At 38.3% G+C, this 27,500-nt stretch overlaps 1 protein-coding gene across 2 annotated transcripts in view; it reads left to right on the top strand.

Annotated features, from left to right (window-relative positions):
- The window catches only part of mpx (myeloid-specific peroxidase), a 75,296-nt gene that overhangs the window by 21,366 nt on the left and 26,430 nt on the right, over positions 1-27,500 (top strand). The window contains exons 2-3 of one of the 2 annotated variants that reach the window (XM_061926645.2): positions 19,618-19,683; positions 19,751-19,835. In XM_061926645.2, coding sequence (XP_061782629.1) covers positions 19,620-19,683; positions 19,751-19,835 — 149 coding nt within the window. In that variant the 5' untranslated portion in view covers positions 19,618-19,619. Of the gene's footprint in view, positions 1-19,528; positions 19,684-19,750; positions 19,836-27,500 lie in introns of those variants that run through there. The other variant, XM_061926644.1, reaches the window with a different exon arrangement.

The raw sequence follows: 27,500 nt of genomic DNA, 5'->3' as shown, positions 1-27,500 counted from the left end.
ACATAATAGTGAGAGTCCAGTCCATAGTGGATCTAACATAATAGTTAGAATCCAGTCCATAGTGGATCTAACATAATAGTGAGAGTCCAGTCCATAGTGGATCTAACATAATAGTGAGAGTCCAGTCCATAGTGGATCTAACATAATAGTGAGAGTCCAGTCCATAGTGGATTTAGCATAATATTGTGAGAGTCCAGTCCATAGTGGATCTAACATAATAGTGTAAGAGTCCAGTCCATTGTGGATCTAACATAATAGTGAGAGTCCAGTGCATACTGGATCTAACATAATAGTGAGAGTCAAGTCCATAGTGGATCTAACATAATAGTGAGAGTCCAGTCCATAGTGGATCTAACATAATAGTGAGAGTCCAGTCCATAGTGGATTTAGCATAATATTGTGAGAGTCCAGTCCATAGTGGATCTAACATAATAGTGTGAGAGTCCAGTCCATAGTGGATCTAACATAATAGTGAGAGTCCAGTCCATAGTGGATCTAACATAATAGTGTGAGAGTCCAGTCCATAGTGGATCTAACATAATAGTGAGAGTCCAGTCCATAGTGGATCTAACATAATAGTGAGAGTCCAGTCCATAGTGGATCTAGCATAATATTGTGAGAGTCCAGTCCATAGTGGATCTAACATAATAGTTATAGTCCAGTCCATAGTGGATCTAACATAATAGTGTGAGAGTCCAGTCCATAGTGGATCTAACATAATAGTGTGAGAGTCCAGTCCATAGTGGATCTAACATAATAGTGAGAGCCAGTCCATAGTGGATCTAACATAATAGTGTGAGAGTCCAGTCCATAGTGGATCTAACATAATAGTGAGAGTCCAGTCCATAGTGGATCTAACATAATAGTGAGAGTCCAGTCCATAGTGGATCTAACATAATAGTGTAAGAGTCCAGTCCATAGTGGATCTAACATAATAGTGAGAGTCCAGTGCATAGTGGATCTAACATAATAGTGAGAGTCCAGTCCATAGTGGATCTAACATAATAGTGAGAGTCTAGTGCATAGTGGATCTAACATAATAGTGAGAGTCCAGTCCATAGTGGATCTAACATAATAGTTAGAGTCCAGTCCATAGTGGGGCCAGCATGAGACCATCCCGAGCGGAGACAGGTCAGCAGCGCAGAGACGTCCCCAACCGATGCACAGACGAGCTGTGGTGAAGGCGTGGGGTGTGTGTTTGTGTATATGCCCATTGTCTTGGGTGTAGTATCCTGTGTCTATAGGCCTGGAGCCGTTCTGCATGCAATGCAAGCAAAGTTTGACTCCCAAGTGTCGTTGAGGATTGAGGGAGGTCAAAAGCGTCTATCATTGAGGTGTCCTCGAGGGATGTTTTCAGAACAGCCTGCTTCTGTTTTGCAGCGTCAAGGCCATTCGAGGGAGTCAAATCCTAGATTAGGATTGTTGTTTTTCCAAGCGAACAGACATTAGAATGGCTTGTCTGTTCTATTCGTCCATGCTGGTTGCTCTCATATCCAATTTTTGCATTTCAGCAAGCTTTTCCGGGCAGCTCGGTGGCAGAGGGGTTAGTGCATCTGCCTCACAATACGAAGGTCCTGAGTAGTCGTGAGTTCAATCCCGGGCTCGGGATCTTTCTGTGTGGAGTTTGCATGTTCTCCCCGTGACTGCGTGGGTTCCCTCCGGGTACTCCGGCTTCCTCCCACCTCCAAAGACATGCACCTGGGGATAGGTTGATTGGCAACACTAAATTGGCCCTAGTGTGTGAATGTGAGTGTGAATGTTGTCTGTCTATCTGTGTTGGCCCTGTGATGAGGTGGCAACTTGTCCAGGGTGTACCCCGCCTTCCGCCCGATTGTAGCTGAGATAGGCTCCACCACCCCCCCGCAACCCCAAAAGGGACAAGCGGTAGAAAATGGATGGATGGAACAAGCTTTTCCATGATTGATTAATTGATTGATTGAAACTTTTATCAGTAGACTGCACAGTACAGTACATATCTCGTACAATTGACCACTAAATGGTAACACCCGAATAAGTTTTCAACTTTTTTAAGTCAGGGTCCACGTTAATCAATTCATGGTATGATGTGATCCATCTTGCGATTCAGTTCAGAAATCGCCACAGGCTGTGATCCCACAGCCCGACCCAAGCCTTCCATTGCGACAAACAGCCTTTGGGCTCCTTGAGTGGCTGCCATCGTCTTCCGAATTTGACGATACACCAGAGCAATGCCCCGCCCAATCAGCAGATGCCCCGCGATCACTGTTCCAGATGTCTTCCACGTCTTAGATGGAAAGGACTGAGAGGCACATGGAGTCTCTCACGTACCCCGCAGCAATGATTCCATCAGGGCAGCCAGGATCCCCAAAACCTCTTTTCCTCGTCCAAAAGATTTTGTCAATTGAGTGGAGAGTCGACCTATTGCCGCATTGCCGGCAATAAGTCGGACACGTTTCCAGTGAGGGTTGGACTCCGCCAAGGCTGCCCTTTGTCACCGATTCTGTTCATAACTTTTATGGACAGAATTTCTAGGCGCAGTCAAGGCGTTGAGGGGATCCGGTTTGGTGGCTGCAGGATTAGGTCTCTGCTTTTTGCGGATGATGTGGTCCTGATGGCTTCATCTGGCCAGGATCTTCAGCTCTCACTGGATCGGTTCGCAGCCGAGTGTGAAGCGACTGGGATGAGAATCAGCACCTCCAAGTCCGAGTCCATGGTTCTCGCCCGGAAAAGGGTGGAGTGCCATCTCCGGGTTGGGGAAGAGACCCTGCCCCAAGTGGAGGAGTTCAAGTACCTAGGAGTCTTGTTCACGAGTGGGGGAAGAGTGGATCGTGAGATCGACAGGCGGATCGGTGCGGCATCTTCAGTAATGCGGACGCTGTATCGATCCGTTGTGGTGAAGAAGGAGCTGAGCCGGAAGGCAAAGCTCTCAATTTACCGGTCGATCTACGTTCCCATCCTCACCTATGGTCATGAGCTTTGGGTTATGACCGAAAGGACAAGATCACGGGTACAAGCGGCCGAAATGAGTTTCCTCCGCCGGGTGGCGGGGCTCTCCCTTAGAGATAGGGTGAGAAGCTCTGTCATCCGGGGGGAGCTCAAAGTAAAGCCGCTGCTCCTCCACATCGAGAGGAGCCAGATGAGGTGGTTCGGGCATCTGGTCAGGATGCCACCCGAACGCCTCCCTAGGGAGGTGTTTAGGGCACGTCCAACCGGTAGGAGGCCACGGGGAAGACCCAGGACACGTTGGGAAGACTATGTCTCCCGGCTGGCCTGGGAACGCCTCGGGATCCCCCGGGAAGAGCTGGACGAAGTGGCTGGGGAGAGGAAAGTCTGGGCTTCCCTGCTTAGGCTGCTGTCCCCGCGACCCGACCTCGGATATGCGGAAGAAGATGGATGGATGGATGGAGTGGAGAGTCCAGCTAATCAATTCCATGTCTGATGTTTAGATTTGGAGGACAGCGCAGAGAAAGAGGCTTCAAAAAAAGTGTAGACAGGACAAGACAAAAAGAGCAAGCAGGGAGAAGACGGGAGGAGAAAAAAAATGCGACTGCCCTCACCAAGAGCAAGGCAGAAAATATGAATTTAAAAAAAAGATTTTGTGACGATAAAAAATATCGATGTAATCATAGTAGTATCGACTAGATACGCTCCTGTACTTGGTATCATTACAGTGGATATTAGGTGTAGATCCACTCATGGCATTTGTTTACATTCAGGAACGTGAGCTACGGTGTGTAGTGAAGTATGTTTAGTTATTCCTCATCCTCCAGTGATAATGGTACTTGTAAGAAACTTACTTTATTTGTCGCCATGGAGGCGAGGATTAGTGATTTAGAAGTAGCTAAAACACTGCCAACTGCGGGTGGACTTTAGCCGCTAGCTAGCTAGCCATGTCTTAAAGCACCTCTTCCTGAGGGCGTTTCAGTGTTATAACTTCACCTTTATCGTTAGTTTTTAAGCCAAAATGCGTCCGTTCTCCCTTTTCTGTCTACACACTGTGTCTGCTTCCAAGTACTCCGTGATTGTGCGCTGCCGAACATGCTCTTTTGCTCGTAAAACCAGCAAATTCATGACGTGACGACGATGCGCCTGTAAAAAAAAAAAAAAATGGCGAACCGGTATTTTTCAAACACAGTATAGTACCGTTTTTGATTCATTAGTACCGCGATACTATACTAGTACCGGTATACCGTACAACCCTAACAGAAATGTTTAAAAAAAAATTAAACTAGGGCTGTCCCGCAGGCCAGATTGTGCACACTGGGGGGCCGGATCCGTAGTTTGGGGACCCATGGTGTAAATAGTTAGTTTCTTTTGTAATAAGTCTATTGTTGATTAAAGGATTTAACAGCGTACATACCGTAGTTGTTTTTTTTTAATCAAATGTATTGTTGATATAGGAATTTAGCAGTGTATATAGTTAGTTTTTGTATAATAAGTATATTGTTGATATAGGAATTAATAGTTAGTTTCTTTAATAGTAAGTATATTAATGACTGGTGAATGTTGTTGTGTAAACACTAAAAGGAGACAGAGGTGAGGGAAGCTTTTATTAGCACCATTACGTCATACTTCTTGTCACGCCATGTCAATTTTCAAGCATTATGTGTTTTTTTTTCGCTGCATTTGATTATCAGTCATACACTTTCCCCCGCACTAGATGCACAAAATGTCCTACTTTTTCCTCATTGCACAACATGTCAGTTAAAACTGTGTTGAATCTTTTGATCAAACTGGTCCAACACCACCATTGTTCTTTAAAAGTAGTGTATTATATCCATGTAGTGAAAATATGACAAACTAACCAGCGTTGCAATGCAGAATTACAATAGCTATGTTCAAACTGCAGGTCAATTCTGGATGTTTTTTGCCTATTTGTGACATGTTTTTCATATCAGCGTGAAGGGTGCAATTCAGATTTTACGATTCTGACCCAGCCCTCTTTCGTATGTAGTCACACATCTGATCTGTTTACCTCTGTAAACACACAGCAGCGAATTGTGATGTCATGTTTTGGTTTAGATATCACATTTTATTTTTGTAACGTAGGCGGCCGCATAAAAAGATCGTATTTAATAGGGATGTCCGATAATGGCTTTTTGCCAATATCCGATATTCCGATATTGACCAAACCCTTAATTACCGATACCGATATCAACCGATACCGATATATACAGTCGTGGAATCAACACATTATTCTGCCTAATTTGGACAACCAGGTATGGTGAAGATAAGGTCCTTTTTAAAAAAAAAAAAATACAAAAAAATAAGATAAATAAATTAAAAACATTTTCTTGAATAAAAAAAGAAAGTAAAACAATATAAAAACAGTTACCGTATTTTTCGGACCATAAATCGCAGTTTTTTTTCGTAGTTTGGCCGGGCTCCAGTGCGATTTATATATGTTTTTTTCCTTCTTTATTATGCATTTTCGGCAGGTGCGACTTATACTCCGGTGCGACTTATACTCCGAAAAATACGGTACTTAGAAACTAGTAATTAATGAAAATGAGTAAAATTAACTGTTAAAGGTTAGTACTATTAGTGGACCAGCAGCACGCACAATCATGTGTGCTTACAGACTGTATCCCTTGCAGACTGTATTGATATATATTGATATATAATGTAGGAACCAGAATATTAATAACAGAAAGAAACAACCCTTTTGTGTGAATGAGTGTAAATGGGGGAGGGAGTTTTTTTGGGTTAGTGTACTAATTGTGTTTTTTATGTTGATTTAATAAAAAACAAACAAAAAAAAAAAACGATACCGATAATAAAAAAAACGATACCAATAATTTCCGATATTGCATTCTAAAGCATTTATCGGCCGATAATATCGGCTGGCCGATATTATCGGACATCTCTAGTATTTAACAAAAAAAAATCTAAATAGGGTAATAATCGCAAACATGTTTCACTACAAAAAAATCATGTGCGTTCTATAAAAGCGTTTTTAAACGCCCACTTTTCATATGTCTCGGGGTTTGACGGAAATTTTCACCAAAATCTTCCCGTGGGCTACATGTAGTGTTTTGGTTATCGGGCAGCCAAGCATTGCTCTTAATAAAATCAATCACTCAATCAAACTTTATTTATAAAGCGATTTTCATACATAAAAGTAATGCAATGCTTTAAAAAGTTAAAAACAAATACCCCGGTGACCCATATCCCCCATTATCACATACGTACGCACGGACACAGATACCAGACACAAACAACATACACACATATGCAACTATATGGACAAATGGCTGAGTACAGAGGAGACATGTGAGTAAACACTATCACATCTGCACCAGGAGGCCATCAGACCATGGCCACCAGGATGCTTACACAAAAGCGCCCCCACAATTATATGATAACCCCTGAGACAGATGACTCATCTGAGGAAAGCTGGAAAAAAAATAAAAAATAAAACTTGTAAAATAGTAAGAACCATGAGTAGAGTAAAGAATAAAATACAAGTAAGACATGTGAAGATTAACCCTTGTGCAACGTTCATATTGTTGTTACTCAGCCAGCGTTTGTGGGTCTGATGGACCCGTTGCATTTTGTGGCTTTTAATGCCTCACAATCAAACACTTTTATGTTAAAATACTGAACAGTATACCTTACCCCAATAAACATCTGTTCAGTTGTGTTTCATGTACCGTAAGATTTGTTGTTCATAGTTCATAGTGGATCTAACATAATAGTGAGAGTCCAGTCCATAGTGGATCTAACATAATAGTGTGAGAGTCCAGTCCATAGTGGATCTAACATAATAGTGAGAGTCCAGTCCATAGTGGATCTAACATAATAGTGTAAGAGTCCAGTCCATAGTGGATTTAGTATAATATTGTGAGAGTCCAGTCCATAGTGGATCTAACATAATAGTGTGAGAGTCCAGTCCATAGTAGATCTAACATAATAGTGAGAGTCCAGTCCATAGTGGATCTAACTTAATAGTGAGAGTCCAGTCCATAGTGGATCTAACATAATATTGTGAGAATCCAGTCCATAGTGGATCTAACATAATAGTGAGAGTCCAGTCCATAGTGGATCTAACATAATAGTGTGAGAGTCCAGTCCATAGTGGATCTAACATAATGGAGTGAGAGTCCAGTCCATAGTGGATCTAACATAATAGTGAGAGTCCAGTCCATAGTGGATCTAACATAATAGTGTGAGAGTCCAGTCCATAGTGGATCTAACATAATAGTGTGAGAGTCCAGTCCATAGTGGATCTAACATAATGGAGTGAGAGTCCAGTCCATAGTGGATCTAACATAATAGTGAGAGTCCAGTCCATAGTGGATCTAACATAATAGTGTGAGAGTCCAGTCCATAGTGGATCTAACATAATGGAGTGAGAGTCCAGTCCATAGTGGATCTAACATAATAGTGTGAGTACAGTTCATAGTGGATCTAACATAATAGTGAGAGTCCAGTCCATAGTGGATCTAACATAATAGTGTGAGAGTCCAGTCCATAGTGGATCTAACATAATGGAGTGAGAGTCCAGTCCATAGTGGATCTAACATAATAGTGTGAGTACAGTTCATAGTGGATCTAACATAATAGTGTAAGAGTCCAGTCCATAGTGGATTTAGTATAATATTGTGAGAGTCCAGTCCATAGTGGAAAATACTGAACAGTATACCTTACCCCAATAAACATCTGTTCAGTATTTTAACATAAAAGTGTTTGATTGTGAGGCATTAAAAGCCAAAATGCAACGGGTCCATCAGACCCACAAACGCTGGCTGAGTAACAACAATATGAACGTTGCACGGAAAATTTCTCTGCCAGTTTCTGCATCCTACACGGATTCTTCTTTTGTGTTTCTGCACCTGCGGTTCCCACACAAGGTTGCAACATTGTTTGTCAACACTGTCTGCTCTCATTTTCTCCGCCCCGGACATATTATATGTAATACAAACCCTGTTTCCATATGAGTTGGGAAAATGTGTTGGATGTAAAAATAAAGGGAATACAATGATTTGCAAATCCTTTTCAACCCATATTCAGTTGAATGCACTACAAAGACAACATATTTGATGTTCAAACTCATAAACTTTTTTTTTTTTTTTTGCAAATAATAATTAACTTAGAATTTCATGGCTGCAACACGTGCCAAAGTAGTTGGGAAAGGGCATGTTCACCACTGTGTTACATGGCCTTTCCTTTTAACAACACTCAGTAAACGTTTGGGAACTGAGGAGACACATTTTTTAAGCGTCTCAGGTGGAATTCTTTGCCATTCTTGCTTGATGTACAGCTTAAGTTGTTCAACAGTCCGGGGGTCTCCGTTGTGCTATTTTAGGCTTCATAATGCGCCACACATTTTCAATGGGAGACAGGTCTGGACTACAGGCAGACCAGTCTAGTACCCGCACTCTTTTACTATGAAGCCACGTTGATGTAACATGTGGCTTGGCATTGTCTTGCTGAAATAAGCAGGGGCGTCCATGATAACGTTGCTTGGATGGTTGCTCCAAAACCTGTATGTACCTTTCAGCATTAATGGCGTTTTCACAGATGTGTAAGTTACCCATGTCTTGGGCACTAATACACCCCCATACCATCACACATGCTGGCTTTTACACTTTGCGCCTAGAACAATCCGGATGGTTCTTTTCCTCTTTGGTCCGGAGGACACGACGTCCACAGTTTCCAAAAACTATTTGAAATGTGGACTCGTCAGACCACAGAACACTTTTCCACTTTGTATCAGTCTATCTTAGATGAGCTCAGGCCCAGCGAAGCCGACGGCATTTCTGGGTGTTGTTGATAAATGGTTTTTGCCTTGCATAGGAGAGTTTTAACTTGCACTTACAGATGTAGCGACCAACTGTAGTTACTGACAGTGGGTTTCTGAAGTGTTCCTAAGCCTATGTGGTGATATCCTTTACACACTGATGTCGCTTGTTGATGCAATACAGCCTGAGGGATCGAAGGTCAGGGGCTTAGCTGCTTACGTGCAGTGATTTCCCCAGATTCTCTGAACCCTTTGATGATATTAAGGACCCTAGATGGTGAAATCCCTAAATTCCTTGCAATAGCTGCTTGAGAAAGGTTTTTCTTAAACTGTTCAACAATTTGCTCACGCATTTGTTGACAAAGTGGTGACCCTCGCCCCAACCTTGTTTGTGAATGACTGAGCATTTCATGGAATCTATTTTTATACCCAATCACGGCACCCACCTGTTCCCAATTTGCCTGTTCACCTGTGGGATGTTCCAAATAAGTGTTTGATGAGCATTCCTCAACTTTATCAGTATTTATTGCCACATTTCCCAACTTCTTTGTCACGTGTTGCCGATATCAAATTCTAAAGTTAATGATTATTTGAATTTTTTTTATTTTTTTATCAGTTTGAACATCAAATATGTTGTCTTTGTAGCATATTCAACTGAATATGGGTTGAAAATGATTTGCAAATCATTGTATTCCGTTTATATTTACGTCTAACACAATTTCCCAACTCATATGGAAACAGGGTTTGTAGAAATGTGTAGGGGGGATGTATGGTGTGTGGTCATTAAATATGTATTCTGATATATGTTCTTCACAGAAAATGAGCCAAAGTCAGTGAGTCCCAGTTTGAAAAATTAATTAATTGTATCATTTTTCTTTTAATAAAAAATGACAGCGGGTCACACAGACCCGAACATCATACAAGAAAAATAATATATATACAGTACATAAATAAAGAAATAGAAAAAAATAAAATCTTGCATAAATAATAGGATAAAAAGTTAAATACAAATGGACTTCAATAAAATAATTAATATCAGTTAAAAACATGAACGTTCTCCTTAACAAACAGGTTTGTTTACCTGCGTATAATTGCATCATGGAGTGCCAAAAAAAAACCCAACAAAAAAACCATGACTCAGTCTGTGTGCTTTTTTTAATTACGTATGGGTGCACAATAGTCTAATTTGGGGCCAATTAAAGTTGCGAATGCCAGTACTTTCATAAAGAAGGTGACAAACATTGATGAAATAAAAAACAAAAGCACGTAGGCAGCGTTCGTGTGGCTCTCCCCTCCACTCCCCTACGTCCTTTCGTCTTCACCAACAAGAATCGAAGGTTAAAGCAGTGCTTCTCAATTATTTTCTGGAATAAGAAAATAGTTTGCGCCCCCCCGCACTCTCCACCGTGACTATAAATAGTATCTTGTGTCCGTAAAAGTGTTATAAGTACACCTCTGCGAAACATGGTATCCTTATTAACATTAAAGGAAACAACAGACCAGTCTTTCCTCGTCTCCCACAGTAGTCACAGTGAAGCCAAAGGCGACATACGCTACCTTATATTCTAGTACGACAAAAAAAACATGTTCCCCGAGGTCAAACGCGCCCCCAGGAGGGCCGGCCCCGCTACTTGAGAAGGACTAGGTTATTTAATTTGTCATTTGTATATAGTTGTCATTGTTTTATGCATGTAAACTGTAATTATGCTCTATAAAATGTGTTGTGTGTTCATATTTTTCTGTGTCTGGAATAAAATATTTGAACGCACATGATAATTGCTTCAGTTTCTGTATAGAGATGTACGATAATGGCTTTTTTGCCGATATTGTCCAACTCTTAATTACCGATACCGATATCAACCGATACCGATATATACAGTCGTGGAATTAACACATTATTATGCCTAATTTTGTTGTGATGCCCTGCTGGTTGCATTAAACAATGTAACAAGGTTTTCCAAAAATAAATCAACTCAAGTAATGGAAAAAAAATGCCAACATGGCACTGCCATATTTATTATTGAAGTCACAAAGTGCATTATTTTTTTTAACATGCCTCAAAACAGCAGCTTGGAATTTGGGACATGCTCTCCCTGAGAGAGCATGAGGAGGTTGAGGTGAGTTTGAGTTTGAGTTTATTTCGAACATGCAAGTATACAACATGATACATCACAATCTCCAGTTTCTCTTTTCAACATGTTCGAAAAGGAGTAGGAAGAAGCAGAGCTTATTTAATCCTACCCCTTTTCTTTTACATAACAGTTGCTAAAACTTTTGTTCACTTCCTGTTCTCAATTTATTCACAATATACTCCATAAGTAATCACAATAAAATAAGTAAATAAATGATAATTGGTGAAGTAAGTTGCATTTCATATGTTGAGATAAGTAAGATTATTTTGTGAGTGAAAGAATGAAAAAATGGATGAGTTAAGTAAATTCAGAATGTTTATCATGGTTCTTCTTCTTTGTACTTTGTAAACACTTTAAGTTTGGTGGGCAGGGTTTGTGGGAGTGGGGGGGTAGAGGGTAGCGGGGGGTGTGTATTGTAGCGTCCCGGAAGAGTTAGTGCTGCAAGGGGTTCTGGGTATTTGTTCTGTTGTGTTTATGTTGTGTTACTGTGCGGATGTTCTCCTGAAATGTGTTTGTCATTCTTGTTTGGTGTGGGTTCACAGTGTGGCGCATATTTGTAACAGTGTTAAAGTTGTTTATACGGCCACCCTCAGTGGACCAAGTATGCATTGGATTCACTTGTGTGTGTGAAAAGCCGTAGATATTATGTGCAAAGGCAGTGCCTTTAAGGTTTATTGGCGCTCTGTACTTCTCCCTGCGTCCGTGTACACGGCGGCGTTTTAAAAAGTCATAAATTTTACTTTTTGAAACCGATACCGAAAATTTCGATACCGATAATTTTCGATATTACATTTTAAAGCATTTATCGGCCCATAATATCGGCAGTCCGATATTATCGGACATCCCTAGTTCTGTATGATTTGGTTTTCGCCTGACCCTTTTTTGTAACGCAAACCGGGGTACAATAATGTTGTTTATATTATACAGTACAGGCCATTCAATGGGTTTTCTTTATTTTCATGACTATTTACATTGTAGATTGTCACTGAAGGCATCAAAACTATGAATGTGGAGTTATGTACTTAACAAAAAAAAAGGTGAAATAACAGAAAACATGTTTTATATTCTAGATCAGGGGTCGGCAACCCAAAATGTTGAAAGAGCCATATTGGACCAAAAATACAAAAACAAATCTGTCTGGAGCCACAAACAATTAAAATCCATATTACACACAGATAGTGTGTCATGAGATATAAATTGAATTAAAATGACTTAAAGGAAACTAATTGAGCTCAAATATAGCTACAAATGAGGCATAATGATGCAATATGTACATATAGCTAGCCTAAATAGCATGTTAGCATCGATTAGCTTGCAGTCATGCAGTGACCAAATATGCCCGATTAGCACTCCACACAAGTCAATAACATCAACAAAACTCACCTTTGTGCATTCACGCACAACGTTAAAAGTGTGGTGGACAAAATGAGAAAGAAAAAGAAGTGGCATAAAACACGTCCTAGAAAGTCGGAGAAAGTTATGCATGTAAACAAACTACGGTGAGTTCAAGGACCGCCAAAATTAGTAGGACAAAATGGCGCTTCCCAAATACTCGAATCAGTGAAGCATGTTTAATATAAACAGTGTGATTTATAACAATTAGGGAGGTTTGTGTCATGTTTGTCCTCCTACAGAAACCATATTAACACAAAAAATATATTTTTTTGCCCTCATCTTTTTCCATTTTTCATACATTTTTGAAAAAGCTCCAGGGAGCCACCTTGGCGGCGCTAAAGAGCCGCATGCGGCTCTAAAGCCGCGGGTTGCCGACCCCCGTTCTAGATTATTCAAAATAGCCACCTTTTGCTCTGATTACTGCTTTGCACACTCTTGGCATTCTCTCGATGCGCTTCAAGAGGTAGTCACCTGAAAGGGTTTACACCAGTGGTTCTTAACCTGGGTTCGATGGGACCCTAGGGGTTCGGTGAGTCGGGCTCAGGGGTTGGGCGGAGGTCAAGACACACCCGACTCATCGTGTAAATAAAAACTTTTCCCAATCGGCGTATTACGGATACGACAACAGCAGAAGTCAGACTCATTTGCAGGTGTGTAATTTGTTGTGAGTTTATGCACAGTGTTGGTTTTGTTGTTTGAACAAGGTGATGTTCATGCACAGTTCATTTTGTGCACCAGTAAAAAAAACATGGTAACACTTTAGTATGGGGAACATATTCACCATTAATTAGTTGCTTATTAACATGCAAATTAGCAGAGGTGGGTAGAGTAGCCAGAAATTGTACTCAAGTAAGAGTACTGTTACTTTAGAGATTTATTACTCAAGTAAAAGTAAGGAGTAGTCACCCAAATATTTACTTGAGTAAAAGTAAAAAGTATGTTGTGGAAAAACTACTCAAGTACTGAGTAACTGATGAGTAATTTATATGTATTTATTTTGCTGTTTTTGTTTACATGTTAAAGGTGTTTTAATGAATATACATGCATGTTTAACACATATATATTCCTTTCTTTCATGAAGACTAGAATATAAGTTGGTGTATTACCTGATTCTGATGACTTGCATTGATTGTAATCAGACAGTAGTGATGATAACGTCCACGTTTTCAAATGGAGGAGAAGAAAAGTTCCTCCTTTCTGTCTAATACCACATGAAAGTGGTTGGTTTTTGGCATCTTATTTGTCCAGCTTCCATATTCGTTTTTATACACTTTACAAGAAATATATTGGCGTCAAACTCCGTAGCTTACTAGCTTGTTTGCGCTGGCTTTCGGAGACTCTTGTTTTGAAAGCGCAGGTGCGATGGAGCGGCACTTTTATTGTGAAGACAGGAACGTCCTCATGTGCGGTCAGTCTTTAGGCTTTTGACGGGATGTACGGTTGAAATAAAAAAGTATCTTTTTTCCTTCACACTTTTGATTGATTGATTGGAACTTTTATTAGTAGATTGCACAGTACAGTACACATTCCGTACAATTGACCACTAAATGGTAACACCCCAATAAGTTTTTCAACTTGTTTAAGTCAGGTCATGTGACCACCTGGCTCTGTTTGATTGGTCCAACGTCACCAGTGACTGCATCTGATTGGTGGAACGAAGTGAAACGTCACCAGTAAGGCAGGCACTTTGAAGGTCTGTCTGACAGACCAAAACAAACAAAGCGTGCATTAACAGATCGATAAAAATTAGTAGCGAGTAGCGAGCTGAATGTAGATAAAAGTAGCGGAGTAAAAGTAGCGCTCCTTCTCTATAAATATACTTAAGTAAAAGTATGTTGCATTAAAACTACTCTTAGAAGTACAATTTATCCCAAAAGTTACTCAAGTAGATGTAACGGAGTAAATGTAGCGCGTTACTACCCACCTCTGCAAATTAGTAACATATTGGCTCTTAACTAGTCATTATTAAGTACTTATTAATGCCTTATTCGGCATGGCCTTGTGATAACCCTAACCCTCTAAACCTGACCCTAACCCTCTAACCCTAACCCTGGCCCGAACCCTCTAACCCTAACCCTAACCAAATAACTCTAAATTAAGGCTTTGTTACTTAGAATATGTTCCCCATACTAAAGTGTAGCTAAAAACATATAACTTTGTCTCCAATTTGAAAAAAAACATTTTATTTTTCACTAAAGAAGGGTTCGGTGAATGCGCATATGAAACTGGTGGAGTTCGATACCTCCAACAGGGTTAAGAACCAATGCTTTACACTTTCCAGGTGTGCTTGAAGCTCATCTGTATATACAGGTAAAAGCCAGTAAATTAGAATATTTTGAAAAACTTGATTTATTTCAGTAATTGCATTCAAAAGGTGTAACTTGTACATTATATTTATTCATTGCACACAGACTGCTGCATTCAAATGTTTATTTCATTTAATTTTGATGATTTGAAGTGGCAACAAATGAAAATCCAAAATTCCGTGTGTCACAAAATTAGAATATTACTTAAGGCTAATACAAAAAAGGGATTTTTAGAAATGTTGGCCAACTGAAAAGTATGAAAATGAAAAATATGAGCATGTACAATACTCAATACTTGGTTGGAGCTCCTTTTGCCTCAATTACTGCGTTAATGCGGCGTGGCATGGAGTCGATGAGTTTCTGGCACTGCTCAGGTGTTATGAGAGCCCAGGTTGCTCTGATAGTGGCCTTCAACTCTTCTGCGTTTTTGGGTCTGGCATTCTGCATCTTCCTTTTCACAATACCCCACAGATTTTCTATGGGGCTAAGGTCAGGGGAGTTGGCGGGCCAATTTAGAACAGAAATACCATGGTCCGTAAACCAGGCACGGGTAGATTTTGCGCTGTGTGCAGGCGCCAAGTCCTGTTGGAACTTGAAATCTCCATCTCCATAGAGCAGGTCAGCAGCAGGAAGCATGAAGTGCTCTAAAACTTGCTGGTAGACGGCTGCGTTGACCCTGGATCTCAGGAAACAGAGTGGACCGACACCAGCAGATGACATGGCACCCCAAACCATCGCTGATGGTGGAAACTTTACACTAGACTTCAGACAACGTGGATCCTGTGCCTCTCCTGTCTTCCTCCAGACTCTGGGACCTCGATTTCCAAAGGAAATGCAAAATTTGCATGGTTGGGTGATGCATGTTCATATTTGTCATTTTCATACTTTTCAGTTGGCCAACATTTCTAAAAATCCCTTTTTTGTATTAGCCTTAAGTAATATTCTAATTTTGTGACACACGGAATTTTGGATTTTCATTTGTTGCCACTTCAAATCATCAAAATTAAATGAAATAAACATTTGAATGCATCAGTCTGTGTGCAATGAATAAATATAATGTACAAGTTACACCTTTTGAATGCAATTACTGAAATAAATCAAGTTTTTCAAAATATTCTAATTTACTGGCTTTTACCTGAATATGCTCATGTATAACTCATTTGTAATTTTCCTGAAGGAATCAATAAAGTACTATCTATCTATAACTTTCTCCAACGTTGCCACAGAAAGACATGTTTTATGCCACTCCTGCTTTGTTTCATTTTTTTCCACCAATCTTTTTATGCTGTGCGTGAATGCACAAAGGTGAACTTTGTAGATGTTATTGACTTGTGGGGAGTGCTTATCAGGCGTATTTGGTCACTGCATGACTGCGAGCTAATCGATGCTAACATGCTATTTAGGCTAGCTGTATGTACATATTGCATCGTTATGCCTCGTTTGTAGCTATATTTGAGCTCATTTCATTTCCTTTACTTTTATCCTCTTTGTATTTAATTTATATTTGCATGTCTCATGATAGTTGTTTGTGTGCCATGTTGTTCCAGACCACAGCAAACATAACCCAGCTTGCAAAGATTATAATGAATGCATTAGAAGAAGACAGCCCGCCATTACTTTTAACTTGGACACACACATTTATACCTTTGGCCATTCTGAGACCGTCATTTAGAGGAGTTATCTCACCCCCTGAGAAGCCTGCGTTTTACTAATGTTTTCCAATGTTGTAAAAATGTGTAGAATAAATATTACATTTTAACATTTCTGTCAACGAAGATTTGCGTCAGCCTGTGACACATAGTCATTTTGATAGTAGGCTAATGTAGACACTTACGTCATGTGTTGCCTTCATTATAACCCTTATATAAGACTTTTGAAGTCATTTTGATGGTAGGCTAATATAGCTAATATAGACACTTACATCATGTGTTGCCTTCATTATAACACTTATATAAAACTTTTAAAGTCATTTTGATAGTAGGCTAATATAGACACTTACATCACGTGTTGCCTCCATTATAACCCTTATATAAAATTTTTAAAGTCATTTTGATAGTAGGCTAATATAGACACTTACATCACGTGTTGCCTTCATTATAACACTTATATAAGACTTTTAAAGTCATTTTGATAGTAGGCTAATATAGCTACTATAGACACTTACATCATGTGTTGCCTTCATTATAACCCTTATATAAAACTTTTGAAGTCATTTTGATAGTAGGCTAATATAGCTAATATAGACACTTACATCATGTGTTTCCTTCATTATAACCCTTATATAAAACTTTTAAAGTCATTTTGATAGTAGGCTAATATAGACACTTACAGCATGTGTTGCCTTCATTATAACACTTATATAAGACTTTTAAAGTCATTTTGATGGTAGGCTAATATAGCTACTATAGACACTTACATCATGTGTTGACTTCATTATAACATTTATATAAGACATGTAAAGTCATTAGCTAATATAGCTAATATAGACACTTACATCATGTGTTGCCTTCATTATAACCCTTATATAAAACTTTTAATGTCATTTTGATAGTAGGCTAATATAGACACTTACATCATGTGTTGCCTTCATTATAACAGTTATATAAGACTTTTAGAGTCATTTTGATAGTAGACTATTATAGACACTTACATCAGGTGTTGCCTTCATTATAACCCTTAAATAAAAAATTTAAAGTCATTTTGATAGTAGGCTAATATAGACACTTATATCACGTGTTGCCTTCATTATAACCCTTATACAAAACTTTTAAAGTCATTTTGATAGTAGGCTAATATAGACACTTACATCACGTGTTGCCTTCATTATAACCCTTATATAAAACTTTTAAAGTCATTTTGATAGTAGGCTAATATAGACACTTACATCATGTGTTGCCTTCATTATAACACTTATATAAGACTTTTAAAGTCATTTTGATAGTAGGCTAATATAGCTACTATAGACACTTACATCATGTGTTGCCTTCATTATAACCCTTATATAAAACTTTTGAAGTAATTTTGATAGTAGGCTAATATAGCTAATATAGACACTTACATCATGTGTTGCCTTCATTATAACCCTTATATAAAACTTTTAAAGTCATTTTGATAGTAGGCTAATATAGACACTTACATCACGTGTTGCCTTCATTATAACCCTTATATAAAACTTTTAAAGTCATTTTGATAGTAGGCTAATATAGACACTTACATCATGTGTTGCCTTCATTATAACACTTATATAAGACTTTTAAAGTCATTTTGATAGTAGGCTAATATAGCTACTATAGACACTTACATCATGTGTTGCCTTCATTATAACCCTTATATAAAACTTTTGAAGTAATTTTGATAGTAGGCTAATATAGCTAATATAGACACTTACATCATGTGTTGTCTTCATTATAACACTTATATAAAACTTTTAAAGTCATTTTGATAGTAGGCTAATATAGACACTTACATCATGTGTTGCCTCCATTATAACCCTTGTATAAAACTTTTAAAGTCATTTTAATAGTAGGCTAATATAGACACTTACATCATGTGTTGCCTTCATTATAACATTTATATAAGACTTTTAAAGTCATTTTGATAGTAGGCTAATATAGACACTTACATCATGTGTTGCCTTCATTATAACCCTTATATAAAACTTTTGAAGTCATTTTGATAGTAGGCTAATATAGCTAATATAGACACTTACATCATGTGTTTCCTTCATTATAACCCTTATATAAAACTTTTAAAGTCATTTTGATAGTAGGCTAATATAGACACTTACATCACATGTTGCCTCCATTATAACCCTTATATAAAACTTTTAAAGTCATTTTGATAGTACCGGTAGGCTAATATAGACACTTACATCACGTGTTGCCTTCATTATAACACTTATATAAGACTTTTAAAGTCATTTTGATAGTAGGCTAATATAGACACTTACATCATGTGTTGTCTTCATTATAACACTTATATAAAACTTTTAAAGTAATTTTGACAGTAGGCTAATATGGACACTTACATGTGTTGCCTTCATTATAACACTTATACAAGATTTTTAAAATCATTTTGATAGTAGGCTAATATAGACACTTACATCATGTGTTGACTTCATTATAACACTTTTATAAGACTTTTAAAGTCATTTTGATAGTAGGCTAATATAGACACTTACATCGCAGTGCAAACAAAAAGTCAGTGCTCAAAAACAAGAAAAAAAATACAAAAATGTGGGGTATTTTACTTGAACTAAGGAAAATTATAAATAAAAAAAGGCAAATATCACCCTTATTTGAGATATTTAATCTTACTTAGATTTCAGTTTTTGCAGTGCATGTGTTGACTTCATTATATCACTTATAAAAGGCTTTTAATTTTTTCGCAGCTCCAGACAAATGTTTTGTGTATTTTTGGTCCAATATGGCTCTGTCAACATTTTGGGTTGCCGACCCCTGAATTAGAATATTGTGAAAAAGTTCTATTAGGAGTGAGTTTAGACCTGATTGATAGCTGTTTCTTTTATTAAACTTTTTGACAATTTTCAAGTTCTATGAGACACTGTATTGGTTAATAATCATCAACACTACAGTGTTAAGAAATGTCCTTGAAATAGTTCACTCTGTGTAGTCAATCGATGAGTTTTTGAATTGAACTACTGAAATAAATAAAGCACATCTTTTCACACTTATTGCAATGCAACTGCCGGTGCTTTTCTCTTCAACATCAGCATGTGCACAATTATAATATAGCAATTATTATTATTGGCACACAAAAGCGTCACCACAGGAAGCCCTGGCAATTAATAATTAGTGTGACCTCGAGTACGTAAATGATGAAAGGAATGGGACAACTTTTTGTCATGGGAACGAGGAACAAGGAACTTGGCTGTTTACTGACAACAGCTTCCCCTCGTGGGTAATTCTGAGGGCGAGGCCTATGTAAGGCGCCAAATAAAAAGGCAGCGTGGATGCATTCACAGACAGCTGACAGTTAATGTCAACAACTATTACTGATTCTCTGCTGATGACAAATTGAGATAAATTGTTGTTGCTTTCAGAGATGCGTCCTTCTGTCCTCCTCCTGCTGGCCATCTGCCTGGTGCCTGCACACTTCAAACCAGCAGGTAACATCTGCACTCCCATAGATTTGTTTTTTTCCCCCTGAAATATCATTCTTTTTCTTCTTTCTAGAACATCTCGGAAGCGCTTTCCTTCAACACTGCTTTGAGGAGGCCAAACAGATTGTTGATGACGCTTACACGTACTCCAGAGCAGAGTGAGTTTTCTACATTTGTCTTTACCAGTGGTCAAAACCTCTGCCAAGGCTCAACAGACATTTGATTTGGGTCGATTTATTTCGTCATTTGCAGGAACGCACTGCTGTTTTTAGGCACCTGTATCAGAAAAATCTCTATGACAGCACTCTTATGTTTTTAACAATCCGCTGCCACAAGTGTTAAACCTCTCACACATTTTTTCAACTGTGCACTGCAAAAAGTAAATAAAAAGTTATAATTAGGAGAATAAAAACTCAACATTATGGGATAAAAGAGTAATAATTAGATTAAAACTAAATTAGGAGATGTAGAAAATTGATATCTATTGGCCAAAAATGAATAAAAAGTCATAATTAAGAGATACAAAGTCAAAATTATGAGATAAAAAGTCAAAATTATGAGATAAAATCGAAATTATGAGATAAGAAAGTTGAAATTATGAAGTCATAATTTTAAGATTAAAAATTAAGTAAATAGAAAATGATGATTATGAATCATAATTAAGAGATTGAAAAAATCGAAATTGTCATGTCTGTGTGATCAGGTTTTATTTTTGGACTTTTTGTGCAGTTTTGTTTTGTCACCATAGTTACCCATTAGTTTCACCTGTCATGTCACGCACCTGTTTTGAGTCACGCACCTGTTGTTAATCATGTCCATAAGTATTTAAGTTCATTCATTTTCTGTTGTTCGTCCTGACGACCTCACACCACATTTATGCTCTGTTCATTCCTCTAAGATCCTGCTTCATGTCCCTTGTCAAAGTAAGTTTTGGTTCCATGTTTATAGTCTTTTTGTTTTTCATAGTTTGTTCTCCGCCACTGTGCGTGCTTTTCATTTGTATTTTTTGCTATAGTCTTTTGGTTTCATAGTTTATTCTCCGCCACTGTGCGCGCTTTTGTTTGATCCTTTTTTTGCTATAGTCTTTTGGTTTCATAGTTTATTCTCCGCCACTGTGCGCGCTTTTGTTTGATCCTTTTTTTTTGTATTTATAGTCTTTAAATAAATCATGTACCTTCATTCCCGTCTCGCCCGTGCCAACTTTCCATTGCATCCCGGAAAAGCAAACTCCCAAGATCAAGTCGTGACAGTAGGTCGTCAGCAAGACAAACTGAAAAACACTGAACTTAAATACTACAGACATGATTAACGAAAACAGGTGCGTGACTCAAGACGTGAAACAGGTGCGTGACGTGACAGGTGAAAACTAATGGGTTGCTATGGTGACAATCAAGAGTGCACAATGAGTCCAAACGTGGAACGGGTGAAACTAATGGGGTAATCATGGAAACAAGACAAGGGAGTGAAAAGACAGAAACTAAAGAGTCCTATAACTAAACAAAACATGACTTAAAACAAAACATGATTACACAGACCTGACAGAAATCATGAGATTTAAATTATTTAATTGACAAAAAATAATCGACATTATGAGATATAAAGTTGTAAAAATTCATAATATTGAGATATCAAGTGTGACTTATGATACAAGAAAGAAGTCTTAATTATAAGATAAAAAGTCGAAGAATATGAGATTGAAAAACGAAATGATGAGATAAATGATAATTATGAAATAAAAAGGCGAAATTAAAGGATGAAACACATTATTATTAAATAAAAAGTCGAAATTATGAAATAACAAGTCATAATTAAGAGACAAAAAGTCAAAAATATGAGATAAGTCAAAGTCCCAGTGTGATGTTTGCTTATTTTCTGTCTGATAAGATCATTCTTCTCACCAAGCGGATTTTAAGTTAGAGTGTTTTACTTGTTTCGAGTGTTTTGGTCCTAAATGATCTCAGTAAGATATTACAGCTTGTTGCTGATATTGGATGACCTATATTGAGTAAAACATGCTTGAAACTAGAATATCAACTGTTGTAAACGTAAGCGGCCGCATAAAAAGATTGTATTTAACCAAAAAAAATCTGAATAAGGTAATAATCGCAAACATGCTTCACTACAAAAAAAATCATGTGCGTTCTATAAAGGCGTTTTTAAACGCCCACTTTTCATATGTCTCGGGGTTTACCGGGCAGCCAAGCATTGCTCTTAATCAATCAATCAATCAATTTATTTATAAAGCGATTTTCATACATAAAAGAAATGCAATGCAAATTGCTTTGACCCATATCCCCCATTATCACATACGTACGCACGGACACACTGCAAAAACTGTAATCTAAGTAAGATTAAATATCTCAAATAAGGGTGATGTTTGCTTATTTTCTGTCTGATAAGATCATTCTTCTCACTAAGCAGATTTTATGTTAGAGGGTTTTACTTGTTCCTATATTATCTCAGTAAGATATTACAGCGTGTTGCTGAGATTTGATGACCTATATTGAGTAAAACATGCTTGAAACTAGAACATCAAGTGTTGCAAAGCTGTGTCATCAACACTCACAAGTATAAAACTACTTTTTTAAAGTAATAATTTCTTATTTCAAAAATGAACAAAAAAATCTTGACTTTGACACAATTGAGTCTCATAATTAAAACAGATGACAGCCAAATGGACTTTGCTGTTTTATTTTCAATGAAACAAGAGAAAATGTGTACTCATATAGTAGTACAGTTGGCACAGTACAGCAAACGGACAGTTAATATTTAAACATGTGACATTTCAAACTATTTTGAACAGAAGTAGTTCATGCACATTCAGGTAAATTATTCAAAATTACAATTAAAAAAAATTTGGCTGGGGGTCGGGCTGTATATATATTAGAGATGCGCGGATAGGCAATTATTTCATCCGCAACCGCATCACAAAAGTCGTCATCCACCCGCCATCCACCCGAACTAACATTTTATCAAATCCACACCCGCCCGCCACCCGCCCGTTGTTATATATCTAATATAGACGATGCAAGGCATTAGTGAGGTTAGAAAGCTTTTGCCTGTTAAAGAAAGGAGACTGATCCAATGCAGCAGAGACATTCAATGCGTGCCACGCATTAATATCTCTTGGCCACACATTAGTGGCTAAGAGATATTAATGCGTGATAATATTCCATCCATCCATCCATCCATCTTCTTCCGCTTATCCGAGGTCGGGTCGCGGGGGCAGCAGCCTAAGCAGGGAAGCCCAGACTTCCCTCTCCCCAGCCACTTCGTCCAGCTCCTCCCGGGGGATCCCGAGGCGTTCCCAGGCCAGCCGGGAGACATAGTCTTCCCAGCGTGTCCTGGGTCTTCCCCGTGGCCTCCTACCGGTCGGACGTGCCCTAAACACCTCCCGAGGGAGGCGATCGGGTGGCATCCTGACCAGATGCCCGAACCACCTCATCTGGCTCCTCTCGATGTGGAGGAGCAGCGGCTTTACTTTGAGCTCCCCCCGGATGACAGAGCTTCTCACCCTATCTCTAAGGGAGAGCCCTGCCACCCGGTGGAGGAAACTCATTTCGGCCGCTTGTACCCGTGATCTTGTCCTTTCGGTCATAACCCAAAGCTCATGACCATAGGTGAGGATGGGAACGTAGATCGACCGGTAAATTGAGAGCTTTGCCTTCCGGCTCAGCTCCTTCTTCACCACAACGGATCGATACAGCGTCCGCATTACTGAAGATGCCGCACCGATCCGCCTGTCGATCTCACGATCCACTCTTCCCTCACTCGTGAACAAGACTCCGAGGTACTTGAACTCCTCCACTTGGGGCAGGGTCTCCTCCCCAACCCGAAGATGGCATTCCACCCTTTTCCGGGCGAGAACCATGGACTCGGACTTGGAGGTGCTGATTCTCATCCCAGTCGCTTCACACTCGGCTGCGAACCGATCCAGCGAGAGCTGAAGATCCTGGCCAGATGAAGCCATCAGGACCACATCATCTGCAAAAAGCAGATGATGTGATGCGTGATAATATTATTTATCATTATTATAGTATAATTGTCATTTCCATTAAGAAAGTGTTGACTATTGTTGCCAATGCCCTCAGATCAGGAGTGCGTTCCTCACACTTTGTGTGCGCAGTTGCAGCAAGCAGAACGATGCTTTTAAGAAGTTAAAAAAATGTTTTAGAAAGACTAGGCCTATATTTTCGTTAGGTAAAAAAAAATTTCTGAATTTATTTCAATGAATATTAACTTGTTAACGTTATAATGCTCAAATAGGGACGAGGGCGGGGTGCACAGTGAAACAATTAACAATTTCGCGACAAAGATGAACCTTTATTGATTGATCTGCAGCCATGATAAAATATCAGACAATCTCCATTGTCAACGACAGGCAGGAAAATAAAGATGAACACATAGCCTATGTTGTAGGCATAGGCTCATACGTTTTTAAGTTGAAATAAAAAAATAAATAAAAAATGTGCCTCATAAGCCTTAGGCTGTCAATCACGCGCACAAACTTAAACTATACAATAACATATGTATGTCATCCCTATTTAAACAAAAATAAATTAAATAAATAAAAATAATAAATTACCTGCAACTTATTGGCCAAGGCAAATAGCTGGTCTTTTTTCCCCTGGTCTTTAGTATTCCCTTTTTTAGTTTGTCGTGTACCACGTTTGCTGCCGGCGTTGCCATCTTTTTTCTTCTTTTTTTTTCTGTTGTGTTGTGTTGTGGTGTGCTGCAGTGCCTGATGAATAATTGTCTGTTTCAAAGAGTGCTGCTCGTTTTCGTATGTGGGTAACAACATTTAACTATGTATATATATTTCCGAATTGGTTCAACCGCCACCCGCCCGATCTATTTAAAATCTATTTTTTTCATCATGCGCATCTCTAATATATATATATATATATATATATATATATATATATATATATATATATATATATATATATATATATATATATATATATATATATATATATATATATATATATATATATATATTCCTCGCGCACTAATTGACTGAAAGAGCAAGCACTTGGCGCGATGATGTCATGTTATTGATGGAAAAATGCATTTTTAGACAATATGATTTGCCTGAGCGGCTAGGAGACCCTGAGAGTAACAAGCGGTTGCCTTGTTGCCTTTCCATTAAGAAAAATAAACTAGTTTTTAGTGTAAGTTTGCTGGTTTCAAGAAATGTAATGCCGGGCGCATATCATTATGTCAAGATAATGGCACTAGCATTTACTTCATTTAAGAATATTTTTCAACATATTGAGAAAAAAGGTCTCATGTTTTTTTTTTCTACCAAGAAAAGTGCACTTATTATTAGTGAGAATATACTTATTTTAAGGTATTTTTGGGTTCATTGAGGTTAGCTAATTTTACTTGTTTTGGAAAGTCTTGACAAGCCGAATTTTCTTGTTCTATTGGCAGATAATTTTGCTTAGTTCAAGTAAAATACCCCTAATTTATTTATTTATTTTTCTTGTTTTTGAACACTGACTTTTTGCAGTGTGTTACTGCCAAAAAAACGAGGACTTTAATAAGTGCCGTGAGTTACGCCTCAATTATGTGAACCGCAAGTTTGGACCCCAGTGTTCTTTGTTTCATAGCAAGGTTGAAATTTAGGGGTGCGCAAAAAAATCGATTCACATTTGAATCACGATTGTTGTTCATCTTGATTCTAAATCAATTAATAATTTTTTTAAATCGATTTAAAAAAAAAGTATATATACAGAACAGGCCAAAAGTTTGTACACACCTTCTCATTCAATGCGTGTTCTTTATTTTCATGACTATTTACATTGTAGATTGTCACATCAAAACTATGAATGAACACATGTGGAGTTATGTACTTAACAAAAAAAAGGTGAAATAACTGAAAACATGTTTTATATTCTAGATTCCTCAAAATAGCCACCCTTTGCTCTGATTACTGCTTTGCACACTCTTGGCATTCTCTCGATGAGCTTTTAAGAGGTAGTCACCTGAAATGGTTTTCACTTCACAGGTGTGCTTGAAGCTCATCGAGAGAATGCCAAGAGCGTGCAAAGCAGTAATCAGAGCAAAGGGTGGCTATTTTGATGAAACTAGAATATAAAACATGTTTTCAGTGTGTGTGTGGAATTAAATGATGGAATGGATTAAGCAAAGAAATCAAACAATGTACTAACATGATCCACTTCAAGAAACTCTTCAAACTTAAAGTGTTTACAAAGTACAAAGAAGAAGAACCATGATAAACAATCTGAATGTATTTCATCCATCCATTCATTTTCTAGATAATCTTATTTATCACACCGTATGAAATATAACTTACTTCACTAATTATTATTTATTTATTTTTAATGTTATTAGTTATGGAGTATATTATGAATAAATTGGGACCAGGTAGTAAGCAAACGTTTTTGCAACTGCTACATAAAGGAAAAGGGGTAGGATTAAATAAGCTCAGTTTCTTCCTACTCCTTTTCGAACATGTTGAGTAGAGAAACTGGAAATGTGTTGTATGCATGCATGTTCCAAATAAACACAAAATCAAAAATGTCATAAATGTTTTATTATGTTCCTAATATTTTGTAAAATTGACCAAATATTAATATCTTAATTAAAGCTGCAAGCAGCGTTGGTCGGGCCCGCGTATTTGGCAGGTGCTAGTACTAAGTGTCCCAATACTTTTGTCAAGTTTTAGTCCCAAGTGTCCCAATACTTTTGTCCAGTGTAAGTGTCCCAATACTTTTGTCCAGTTGCCCAATGCTTTTGTTCAGTGGTAGTAGTAAGTGTCCCAATACTTTTGTCTACTTTTAGTCCGAATTGTCCCAATACTTTTGTCTAGTGTACCTACCTTGTCTGCATTGTGTGGGCACGCTGGTGCTTCCTGCTTTTAAGCAGCCATCTTGAGAAAACAGCAGCGCAGCAGCATCAGCGCAGCAGCATCAGCGCAGCGGTTCTTTGAAGGCTCATAAAATCAAAACCGGAGCAGTTAGAAAAATTATTTCGATAACTTTTATTTGGAAGGGTTCAATCTCTCTCCTGTGTTAGTTTGAAGCTGAAACGACAAACGCGCTCAGAGGAGATAATGTTTGAAAAGAAGTGACCGGTTTATAAAAAAAAAATTGTTTTGAAGGGGAAATTGCAAACTTCCTGTTGATTTTTGCTGAGGGTTGTCAATCTATGAAATGTAGGTCTAAGTAAGACCTACATAGAGGTTTTTGTTTCATGTCTCTCCGACCTTCCCAGTGGGAGTTACAGGCAGTTTTGTCATTTTTGTCTTCCGAGGAGCAGTTTTTTCTGCGTTTTATTAAAAAATTGCGGTAGAGCACAATTTTGAGATTTGGGGTTCGGTTTTTTCATTAGATCGCAATTTTAGCTAGTCCTGATGTGTGTGTTCAGTTTGGTGAGTTTTGAAGCATGTTAAGGGGGTCAAATTACAGCTCAAAGAGACAAAAGTGACTGTTTTTAGTACTTTTTTGTCTTGAAGGGGGAATTGCCAACTTCCTGTTGATTTTTGCCTGAGGATATACAATTATGAGAACTCTGTCTAAGTCAGACCTACATAGAGGTTTTTGTTTCATGTCTCTCCGACCTTCCTAGTGGGAGTTACAGGCAGTCTAGTTTTTTTTTTTCCTAGGGGGCGCTAGAGCGCAGTTTTGAGGTTTGGTTTTTTGATAAAAAGTTTTGCCGTATATTACTGATGTGTGTGTAAAATTTGGTGAGTTTTGAAGTATGTTAAGGGGGTCAAATTACAGCGCAAAGTTGCGGAAGAATAATAATAATTAAAGCTGCAAGCAGCGTTGTTCGGGCCCGCGTATTTGGCAGGT

Source organism: Nerophis lumbriciformis, linkage group LG32 (genome assembly GCF_033978685.3).
Source record: "Nerophis lumbriciformis linkage group LG32, RoL_Nlum_v2.1, whole genome shotgun sequence".
NCBI lineage: Eukaryota > Metazoa > Chordata > Actinopteri > Syngnathiformes > Syngnathidae > Nerophis > Nerophis lumbriciformis.
Note: the sequence above shows the minus strand (reverse complement) of the source record. Positions and strands in the feature narration are given on the sequence as shown.